Source organism: Poecilia mexicana, unplaced genomic scaffold (genome assembly GCF_051168715.1).
Source record: "Poecilia mexicana isolate PSO_F unplaced genomic scaffold, ASM5116871v1 scaffold_1, whole genome shotgun sequence".
Classification (NCBI taxonomy): domain Eukaryota; kingdom Metazoa; phylum Chordata; class Actinopteri; order Cyprinodontiformes; family Poeciliidae; genus Poecilia; species Poecilia mexicana.
In genome coordinates this window covers 9,855,696-9,867,943 of record NW_028263370.1, presented here as the reverse complement: position 1 = coordinate 9,867,943, position 12,248 = coordinate 9,855,696, and the positions used below count along the sequence as shown (strand labels likewise).

Sequence of the window (12,248 nt, the reverse complement as noted above, 5' to 3'; positions counted from 1 at the left end):
TATAAGATGAGCAAAAAAATTGTGATGTTTATTCCCAAAATAAAATGTAATTTGATGTAAAGTGAAAAGAAAAAAAAAATGAAGCATTCAGCTGCTTTATCTTTATCCACTGCAGCACATATTGGTATTTATAACATAAGACACAGCAACGCCCAGCGGATCAATGTTCACTTGCCGAAACAGCTGCTTACAAAGAATTCTCCTTCAGATTATCTTCGACAGACAGACAGACAGACAGACAGACAGACAGACAGACAGACAGACAGACAGACAGATTCCTTCTTATGCAGATGTTATTGTCCCAAACATTTTTAGTAGTGATGCTCTCTCCCTCCTTAACGTGGCTGAATCGGGATGCCCTGCATATCAGGGATCCAGTTGTCAGACGTCTGTCTAGGTTTTGAAGACACAAGTGTTGTTCCTGGACAGGGCCCCAGATTTGTGGTATGCTGTGGGAAGGGGGGCAGGCCAACAGCTGCTGCATGTGGAGGGCACACCGACAGCAGTATCAAGGACAGAGGCCACCGGTATAAAGCTTCTGACACCCTCAAATCCCACATTTAGTCTCATTGTCAGTCACATGGAGGAGGTGTTATGGTGCAGCTATTGGAGGCAGCAGCAGAAACCTTTAAAAAAAAGGAAGAACCCCCAGAGCTTTTGAGCAACGCCAAGCACACTGTTTGAAGTTCGCGAGTATTTCATTTACATGGCCGTTCGAGCCTCTGCAGCCTGTCGTGTTATAAAATGTAACCCGTCACATTCACATGGACAGCTGCAGTTATTTACAGATTAATCTTTTACATAAAAGCAAATCTAAGACATCTGATCAGCTAATAAAACTGTCCTTAACCTTTTTAACATGCGACCCCTCGTAAAATGTTGCTGAGTCAGGTTTAATATAAAAAGACTGTGGGAGTGAGTGTCTGTGACTTCTAATTATAAAATGATTTTGTAATCTCTGAGTGCACGCTAAATTAACCCTTAGATGTTTTATTTTTATATCCTTATAGAAGCAGAGATACTGGGGAGGGGGGATTTGTGGTCTTAACTCTGTAATGTTTCCGTGAGGTTTTCCCTGTGCTAGAGGCATCACAACATGTAAACAGGTTGAAGTGGCTTACACAAAGCTGACAAACTTAGGCTGCTATTTAAAATGGGGCCACAGCTCACGCAAGCAAGTTGAGATCAGATTCTTACTGTGGCCACATTAAAACAGCAGGTGCTAAATCATGACTGCCATTAATCAACATGAGGAACTGAGCGCATGAGGAGCGCCTCGCTCAGCCCTCTCAGCCCCCACTGGCTCTCACAAATCTTCACGCAGAACTAGGAAAATCGACAGTCAGCCTATACGTTGCCCCGACGGAGACAGTTTAACGAGCAAAAGTCGCAGAATTGGCAGTAGGAATCAGGAAGTGTTGCTCAGATGACATGTTTTCTTTGCAAAATAGCTGAAGCTCAGCCAGATTGGATGGATTCTTGAACAGAAATTTTGAAGTGGAAATTTTGAAGCCTCTATTTAACTCAGCACATCTCATCAGATGAAGAGCTTCTCCGCCCCTAATGAAAATAAGCAATCCCCTTGCATGATGCAGGAAATTCTTCTTTCTTGGCTTTTGCCTTGTTCGTGGTTTAGGACGGGGCGCTAAAGGTGATGCACATTGTTTTCCTGCCTACACACATTATGACTAGATCACCTGCCTCTACATGCTTTCCACCAACATAAATTAATTGCAGAAATGTAAACAGAATTCCCTTTCTTCTTTCCACCGTATCACAAAACCCAGATCTGCGGAGATGGTACCAAATTATGGGCTGCACAGTGACAGGTTCATAACTTTGGATATTGTTTTAAAAGCTAACCCTGCTCTGCACGTCTTCACAACTTTTCCCCTGACCTGCGTGGTCTTTGGCCTTTATTAAGCAGTTTTTTTCCATAATATTCTCTGACAAAACTTCTACAAAAAACAACAACAACAAAAAAAAAAAAAAAAGTTGGATTTATACTGATTTATACTTTTACATTACAAACAAGTGGACTCCAACTACTAATTTGTAGTAGGTTTGTAATAAAAATCACTGAATATTTAGTTCAGTGAAAATCGCCAAATCATGGAGGTTTTAAGATTTTTATTTGTAGAAAATGTTGACATTTTCAGAGTTTTTTTTTTTCGCCATGGGCAACTTTGTGTTCGAGTTTCACATAAAATGTCATACACATTTATGGCTGTTATGAGAAAAAAAATAGCATGAACACTTGCAAATATAGCTGGAAATATTATAGTATCTAATCAAATGAATAAATAAATAAATAAATAAATAAATAAATAAATAAATAAATAAATAAATAAATAAATAAATATTCTACCCAGTTTAAAGAAACAATAATTCAATGGAAAACAGCCAAACTAATGGAGTAATTGGAGTTTTGTCTCACACTTTAACTATAAGACTTTACAAGACTTTGTATCAAGAATAACTTTTTTTTTTAAAAACTATTTTGACAGATTCCTGTACCTAATAGGCTTATTATTTATTTTATTTATGTTTAATTTTTAAAATAAGAAATAATGTCACCAGTATTATATATACATAAGTAAAATTTTTAGTTAAATATGTTGAACTGTAATAGTTTAAATGATTATTTTAAAGCTCAAGTAACTTTAAAATAAAGCTACTTGAGCTTTATTTTATTAGAAAGACGTAATTAAAAGACTTTCTTAAATCAGAGAGGCTTTTAGTCCAAAGAAGTGAAGTAAAAATTGGCAGAATATTTTATTATAAAAGATACTGAAGGAAAATCAGAAGACTGTCATCATATTATGGTGTTAAGAAACTAACAGAAATGTGAGAATTGTTATTTTTATAAAGTAATTCAATAGTTCTCAACACAAACTGTAGCATCGAACATAGCATGCTAGCATGACATGTAAAAATCTCCTGTACCTTGCATCGGCATCAGTGACTTTCTGGCTCTGGTCACTGAGCCGTCCGTACCACCTAATTGGGTAATAGAGAAGACTGAGTGCTCTAGCACCTGCTGCAAAGTAGTCCAGGTTACGCACATGCATATTATCCTTCAAGGTTTTATAGAGCAAATTGTGAAAGGCTAATTCTAGAACAAGAAGATTTCCTAGATTGTCACCATCCAGTGATGAGAGTTTACGTATGGAAGGTAGTTGTGCAGCTCATTTAGTTCTATGTTCTTTAGGATACATTAGGTTCATCAGTATGGACATGGGCGATCCTAGACAGGGGCCAACAGGGGGCCAGTCCCCCTGAAGAGCTGGTCATGGCCACCTTTGTAGTGTCCTGTGCTTATTGATCAATTGACATTAACAGAAGGATGTTTTAACTCTGCTTGTACATTAACCTCCACATTTATTGGGACTTATGGTAAAGATGAGAAAAAGACAAGCATTTTTACACAGGAGTATAATCCCACTCTGCAAAATTTGCTGCAGTTTTATAGCAGCATTGAGCATTATGGGATATGTTTCCTCCTTACTGTGTAGGGCGCCAAGATAAACTCTAGTCCTCCTCTACCCTCATTTATGACAGCTCCAGTTGCCATTTTCTCTCTTATGAAGATCTCGATGTGAATTCCTGTGTATGTGGATGATACCGCAACATTTAATTAACATGTCCCAGGGATAAAATATAAAATTTTAAGACTGTTGAAAAACAAAACCTTTATCTATAAAGTGTAAATCATGAAAGACAAAACACTTCAACAATTATCTGAACTTCAGAAAAATTATATATAAGAAGAAGAACACGCCTAATGGGACATTGGATATCTTTATTGTTCTGTGAATTATCCATTGTAAGAACAATGCACAGATGCTGAACATTTTGCAGAATTTTTTGGGTGCAATACACATCCAATTTTTTATGTATTCTTTACTTCATTTAGCTGTGTGACAAGTCAGTAAAGCCAAAACAATAAGAAACAAAGACAGAAAAGTGTCTTTGTTTAAATTTTCATTCAAACTTAAATGATTTTTGATCAAATATTATTGAATTATATGCAGTGGTACGCAATACTAAGTCATACGTTTTAACAATAATGGTAAAAAGAACTCAAAATACCCAGTCATGGAGAATAGGTGACTTCAAGATGACACTCTTCCCTAACTTAACCTTCCCTAACCTAACTCCAGTAACTTCTCTAGCTTTGGTAATATCTTTAACACCTTTACCATCTGCATTGCTATGTGTGGTGAAAAATAAACTCATTCAAACTTGCTTGTCTCTGTTCCAGTCTGTTTAAATATTCTCATTTTTGCACTGGCCATATATTTAGGTGAGTGTAAAGAAGCTACTTGTTGTCATATCCTGGCATAAAAATATCAGCCCACCTCTGCTTACGTGAATAGAAATAGATTTACTTATATCTTTCCTATTTTGAAGAGTGTTTAAGATAGATAATTTCATTATGGATTACTAACTAAAATTAATCAATAAAGTACAAAAATCACATATCTGCATTTAACAAAAAATAATATATACAATACAAAGGCTGTTTTACAAAAGATAAAACCAGAACAGTGATTTTTTTTTTCTAAGACAAGTTGCTTCTTCTCATATCTCTATTGAAAGCTTCCCTCTAGCGGTTTGCTCATGTACCTGCACTCATAGCTCCACTGCAGCGCTTGACTTTTTCTGTCTTTTGAAACAATGCAAGGACCAAAACTGACGCAATTAAAAATAAAATTCATTTTCTTTGTACGGTATTGTTGTATAACATCATATGATGTTTATCTACTGAAAATGGATAAGTAGAGTTTTAGTTTCATTTTTAATGTTAAACTTCATTCAGTCTGGACAGTAACTCGGAGATTTTCATGATTTGATCCCCTTTGCAGCTCACATTTACATGCAAGATGATTTTTAAAAATAAGCTTTTCAAAATGACATGTCAAAGGTTTGTTTGGATTGAAATTTTATCTTCACTGCCAGCTCAGAAATTTGTGGAGTAAAGGTAAAATTCGAGAAACCAGAAATAAAAATGATGAACATGATACTACTGATGCATGGTTAAATTAAAATCTGACTCAGAAATACGACATAAGATACACGTCTTAAATAAATAAATGAATCAAATTAGGTTTAACTACTGGAATAGTCAAATTTATAACATATTATAATGCATGGTACTGAAACCCTACAAATATTCTTAACTTTTTTTTTTTTTTTTAGAAATACGTTCTTGCAGCTTAAATTATATTATTAGTATGTTTCTTTAATTTTATAAATGATCTTATTAGCAGTTTTCCCTGAAACCAAACATAATTACTCATCATGCATTGATTGTTATTTTCGCCAAAGCTCAGCAGCCTTCCTGCTCGCAGCTGCAGCCGTAACAGTCTGTGTCAGGGCTTTTCTCTGTGCCGCTGCTGCATACTGATGTCGCGCATCAGCGGCTAAACCTGACCGCCGTCTCTTCAGTCTTTTATTCCGAGCTTGAAGGAGCAAAATGGCACATGCTGCGCGTTGGTCGGCGGTTGTTTTTGTGTTGTTGTGCTTTTTAGGAGCAGCGGAATCCAGAAGGAACGTTAAATGCCCTTCAGGATGCACCTGCTCCAAGGAGACTCTCATTTGCGTCGGGGCTTCCCAGATCCCCCGGACCATCCCGACGGAGATCAACTCACTGTAAGTAAACAACCCGGGGGGAAGTAGTTTCAGTCAAAACGAAATAGCCCGAGAAGGTAATAAGATAAATTGTGCTTAATGTGGGAAATAAATATGTCTTGGCTCTGGTTTAGTTTGTGTTTGGTGTTAAGATGTCCTCTCTGTACTTCACCATAGAAGCGTAGTTAATGGATCCGTTGCGGAAATCACAGAGGGGATGTTTGCTCTCATGCCTTCCCTTCAGTTGCTGTAAGTGCCATGAAACGCAGAGGATTAGTGATTATATTTAACTTAGTAGCTTTGCTGGGTTTGGTTGTCCCACTAATGACTGGGGTATGCACAAAATAATACAAACTTTCAAAGACAGGAGGTTTCCGCTTTATTTGTGCATCTTTTGCAGGCTTCTCAACTCTAATTCTTTGACCGCAATCAAAGATGACGCCTTCTCTGGTCTGTCTCATCTAGAGTATTTGTGAGTATTTCAGACATTCATTTTTCCATTTTTCACTTAGTTTATCAGTAACATTGGTTTTTCAAAATCTGACACAATAAAACACATGTGAATTTATTTTCTTAGCAGTTAACAAGTTAGTTTAAAATGGCTAAAACAAATGGTTTTAACATAATAATGTGTACATTACTAATCATCCCTGCTTACTCCCTTTCCCTATGAATAAAATCAAGTGCATAAGTCACCTAACTAAAGCAGTCAAGCCATGTGTGGTAATCTCAGAATTAATATGATTGTTTTCTTCGGAGATTTGCTAGAGAACATTAGCAAAGAAGGATAGGCGTTGGGTTACAAAACAGTACCCCAAGCTTCAAATATGTCATTTGAAAATTGAAAGAGTATGTTTTGCTTTGTAAAGAAAGTCACTGTTGAGAATACTTCCTCGAGGTGTGGACTGTGTTGAGACTTTAAATATTATCTGATTGCCAACGTTTGTCCGTGACATATAACGCGCCAGTTTGAGGCTATGAATCTTACCGGAAATTGCCTGTGCTCAAAACAAACATCCTTCACCGCAAAGAGAGAAATGCCAATCTAAACAAATTGGCTGTTAATGTTAATTCACAACTTTCTAGAGATCACTGAAATCTGTAGAAAGATTCAAAAGGTATTTTTCAAGCAACATTTTATTTCTAGACAAGCAAAGGTGGAAGAGACGTACCCCCAAAGACTCACACCTGTTGTTGCAGTGAAAGGATGTTATACCAAATATTAATTTATAGGGGTTGTATAATAAGGAATGTCAGAATTTTGATAAAGTATTTATATCATTTTTCACTTCTCATCTATGCACTATTTTGTGTTGGTTGAGCTGGTTGACCATAAAAATTCAAGTAAAATGCGTTGAAGATTGTTGTATGACAAAAGCAGCTCAAGAGGTATGCATTATGTGCTTTAATTATTAAATAATATCCCTTGAATTACCACCTATATCTCACCTGGTCTTTTGTGACTAAATCACAGATTCATTGAACGAAACAAGATCGACACGATCACCAAAAATGCCTTCAGAGGTCTACGAACCCTCACCCATCTGTAAGCCCTGTGCATCTGTCTCTGAAAATCACAGAAGATACTGAAAAGGCAAAAAAGGCACTTATTGTCCCTCTGTGTGTTTGGTGCAGCTCCCTGGCAAATAACAAGATACGGTTTCTGCCAAGAGATCTGTTCTTCGACTTGGATTCGTTGCTAGAGCTGTGAGTAAGCAGTTGTGGTATCAGCAGTGTGTGTATATGTCTGTGTGTGTTTGTGTAAGGGGCAGAGAGAGAGAAAGCAGTCATCTACTTTTTCCATAATGTGTTTCAAAGTGAAGCTGATCATGCTTCTTTAAGTCCCTCAAGACTGAAGCAGCACAAAGTCTCGAGTCATCCCTTATTTTTTTAATATCCAAGAAGCAAGATTTTTTTTTTTTTTTGCAAACTTTTGCAGTGGTGTTTTTTGGATGGGCTTTCTGAGGGTCTTTGAATGATTCTCAAATAGTGATTCCCTAGAAACTGAATGATGAGTAATGTATCTGTCAAGTTCACTGTCAAGTCTTTGCTAATGTTTTTTTCTGTCCTATGGCACAATGACATTATGATACCGATTATCTGCTGATGGTAATTTAGTTTTTATTGTTTTGCTATTGGACCTGTAATATTGCAAAAATGTCTGAGTCATTGAGGTGCAAAGATGGTAAAACACACAGGTACACATCTATTACTCAAACATGTATTTTATCTATAAGTCTCTGAGCATCAGGGTCACATCGGCCTTAGATCCTCACTGTTCCCTGTTTCCACCAGGGATCTGCGAGGCAACTCCTTCCAGTGCACTTGTGAGAACAAATGGCTGATGATGTGGCTGAAAAACACAAACGCCTCCGTATCAGATGTCTTTTGCGCAGGCCCCAGTGACATGAAGGGCAAGCGGCTCAATGACCTCCCTATTCCACCGGGCGAGTGCATTTCTACAGGTACAGTAATGGCACTTTTCAGAGAAAGACAGCAGCAAAAGGGAAGCGCTCAGGTTAAGAACAAAAAAAATCAATAATAAAAAAATCTACTAAGTGGTTTAATTATTCAACAGGACATGACAGAATATGGATGAACACATAAAAACAAGAAACTCAAGGTCAGCGCACATTTCCTTCAAACAGCCTCAGACAAAATACGATTTAAGGTGGATACCATGATGTTGAGCTGCCCAGCGTCTGCCACAGCAAAACATCTCCAAATCTTAACACCTTCACCTTCATGCTTCACAGATAGTACATGAGTCTTTTCCCTGGAATGCTCTTGTTTTATGCTCCCAGCTATGGTGTCCAAATGATTCACTGATATTCCCTAAAAACATTATTTTCCAGAAGCCAGGCAAAGTCATTAAACAATATGTGTTTTGATGGTGGCGCTATGAACTATTACCAGTTATTTTAAACATAGCTCTTTGCCATGTTGTTACAGTTATGTGTAGTTAGTGTTCATCCAAAAAGAAAAAAAAAAGAATTACAGCAGGTATACACTGAACATGGCATGCAGGCAGAAAAACACAACTGATCCCAATAATTGCTAAAAGAGTTTTTATAAATAATGAATGATGCACTTTAATGTAACCCTCCCATAAAGTATGTGTGGGTTAAGCCTTTGCTAGAGAATGTGCTGAAATAACTTATGCTATGTATAGGGCTAAATCTAAAGCCAAAAAAAACTAAAAAAACAATTTAAAGCAGGTTTCTGTCTTTTTACTGTAGAATTGTAATCATTTATACTATCAGTGTATCAGAAGTGCATCTATGGCTCTTTCTGCTGAATTTGATAGCTGTAGTCCTCCAAAGATAAAGGTTACCACTACTCGAATTGCTGTTTAAACAGTTCCTTGATTCAAAAACTCTTCTTTTTGTCTTTTTTTTTGCCAGATTTTGTGCGTCATCAGTCTATTCCTATTCAGTCCATGTCGGCAGACATTTTTTCATTTAAAGAGGACATCTTTGTGGCCTTGGCTGCCCCTAACTCCAACAGCTGTGTGATCATGGAGTGGGATCATATCGAAATGAATTTCAGAAAATTTGACAACATTACAGGTAAGCTATGGACTAGGACTATGGCAGCAGAAAACTAGAGTGGTTTGATGCCATTTTGTATGCAAATATTGCCATTGTCCTGTGTAATCAAAATCATGGCCCTTTGAGTTAAATGAGATTTCCGGGTCGGTTTCATCAAGGCTGCTCAGTTCAGTTCTAAAGATTTTGTGACATGCGTTCCCAACAACTGAGGATCGTTCTGGAGAATGCATCATGAAGAACATTGAGAGCTTTGTTTTTTTTACTATATCACATATCACACTATATAATTATCTTGCTGAAATGATATCTTGGAGTTTTCACAAACTTACGCTTGTCGTAAGCTTGTACATGGCTAAACAACATGTTACACTGGGAGTGGTATTTAAAACTGACAACCTTTTTTCTCTTTACAGGTAAATCTGTTGTCGGATGCAAGTCCTTTCTGATAGAAAACCACGTCCTGATAATAGTCACTCAGCTCTTTGGAGGCTCCCACATTTACAAGTTTGATGAGCAGCAAAACAAGTTCACCAAGTTCCAAACCATTGAGGTCTTCAACATCTCAAAGCCAAATGACATGGAGGTCTTTCAGATGGACGGGAACTGGTATTTTCTGATTGTGGACAGTTCCAAGGCAGGCATGTCTACTCTCTACAAGTGGACTGACCTGCCAGACCGCAACGAGACCGGTTTCTATTCCTACCAGTTCCTCCATGAATGGTTTCGTGATACAGATGCTGAGATTGTTGAGGTGGATGGGAAGTTCTATCTAGTTTTATCAAGCCGCTCCCAGTCACCTGTCATCTATCTGTGGAACAAAAGCACCCTTAAGTTCATCCTTCACAGTGACATCCCAAACGTTGACGATGTAGTATCAGTCAAAGCATTTCGAGTGGAGGGGGAGCTGTTCTTGGCCCTAGCTTGCTACATCGGTGACTCCAAAGTCATTAAGTGGGTCAATAAGCAGTTTACTGAGGTGCAGGCACTTCCCTCTAGAGGAGCAATGATCCTCCAACCTTTTACCTTTGCAGATAGACATTACTTAGCTCTCGGCAGCGATTACTCGTTCACGCAGATACACCTGTGGGACACTGAGACGAAAACATTTCATAAGTTCAAGGATATTTACGTGCAGTCACCCCGTTCGTTTACTGTTGTGACCACTGATCGCAGGAGTTTCATCTTCTCCTCCAGCCTGAAGGGAAAATCCATGGTCTTTGAGCATGTGTTTGTAGACCTGAGTTTGTAAAAGACCAAAGAAGAGCCTCTTAAACTGAAATGGTGTGAACACTTACAAAAGAGTTTTACATGCTGTATAACCTTACTTATGCAATCAGATTTATGGGTTTGTTCACCATGAAAATTGTCAGGATGGTTCTGCAAATCAGACAAAACTCAAGAGATTTTGGCATAATGGACGAAGCAACAGCAATCTTGGAAATTAAGGTGCATGAAGATAATGTTATGGCAAAGCAGATTCTTATTCTGTATTGGCTTTTATAATAATCCTAGCAAACAAAATAGAGCTAAGTCAGAGAGTGTCAGTTCTGGCAAACAGCCTTTGGAAACTATGACTTGGCCAATCAATTCAGGATTATGTAGACAACATATTATTTGTGTAGCACATGATTCGTTATGGGATCAAAATCCAGAAAATCCAATAGTCAAAAACAAGACATTTGAGCTGATTATAGTCCATTACTCATCAGGGAAGAGAGTTCAGAAACTGTTTATGTTCAGGTAACAGAATCACTTCAGATTTCACTGATATGACTGAATGTGAGGATTTTTTTCTTGATCAATAATAAACTGAATGCAGTAGGTAACTCGCACGAGCTTAAGTTTATAATCATAAAAAGCTTTTGCAACCCAGTGCCTGATTGACAGCAAGAAATATATATGATTTGTTGTTATCTATGCAAAGTATAAATAAAAATAAGAAGTTGAGTGCTGCTATAACTTCAGAAATTGTGAGGAAGAAATTTTCATTATTCCTCTAATGTGTGACCAATTTCTTTGCTGAATGGAGAATTGTTTCTATAATTTTCACCTGCTGCACAGATCTGGCCACACAAATCATGCTATGGTGTAGGACTGACTGTCTGACAGATGAAAGCTATATAATGTTAACCCCTATAAGCAATATGTTTTTGTATTATTGTCCAGAGCTTTGTCTAGGTAACAAAAAAAAAAAAAAAAAAAATCAATATTTTCCTTCCCACAGCTACTTTATCTGACTCTGTGGTTATGTTTATATATTTTTTCCTTTCTACTAACCCTAAAGCAGTCATTAGAAACTTTAACATACCTATAACTAGGTTAGTGTAAAACGAATTGAGGAACTGCATTAAAAATTGTTTGACCAAACTAGATGGAATAAAATGTGTTTTATTGTGTCTTCTATTTAAATTCACAAATGTACTTTCCTGCTATCTCACAGGAAAGAGAGACGGCATTTTTACTACCCGGTTTACCTCTAATACAGTTTTATAATAATTTAGAGAAACAGTAGAAATGTATATAACTCCCTCAAATAGTTTTTATCCCTAAAGCTATATTAGGGTTGAACTGGCTTTTAAGAAAAAAGAAAAATATAAATTTTCAAAATATTGTTACTTCAGTATGTCCTGACTTGTGGAGAGTGGAAAGTGCCAAATGACACTTGTGAAATAACTATTTAAAGTGTCATCGATTTATTGAAACCATTCACTCTCCATAAATTTTGGGTCTTTTGATCAAACTTTAAGTAATATCATAAATATCATAAATTGTTTATTAAAAATGTACAATAAAGCTTTCTGAAATACACTTTTCTTTATTTTGTCAACAAAAGAAAAAAATAATATTTTTTTATATGACTAGAACTTTTTAAGTATTTTGCATGTATTGAAAGTAATTTTGTATTCTAGAAGATGAAAATTACTTTATACTTTTTGTGCTTAAGTACATTTCAAAATTTTTTACATTTTTACATTTACTTTAGTAAAACAGTTTAATCTATGGAAGCCCGTTTCTGCAACTCTGTTAAAAAATTTAAATAAATCATCACACTATAACGAGATA

General features: G+C 36.7%; 1 protein-coding gene across 1 annotated transcript; it reads left to right on the top strand.

Moving 5' to 3' along the window:
* Positions 1–4,535: 4,535 nt before the first annotated feature.
* On the top strand, positions 4,536–11,552 carry LOC106919292 (leucine-rich repeat LGI family member 2-like). The gene is made up of 8 exons (XM_014989532.2): positions 4,536–5,655; positions 5,812–5,883; positions 6,035–6,106; positions 7,109–7,180; positions 7,270–7,341; positions 7,930–8,099; positions 9,039–9,203; positions 9,599–11,552. Exons 1-8 carry the CDS (start codon positions 5,480–5,482, stop codon positions 10,432–10,434), a joined length of 1,635 nt encoding a protein of 544 aa, XP_014845018.2. The 5' UTR covers positions 4,536–5,479; the 3' UTR covers positions 10,435–11,552.
* Positions 11,553–12,248: the final 696 nt, after the last annotated feature.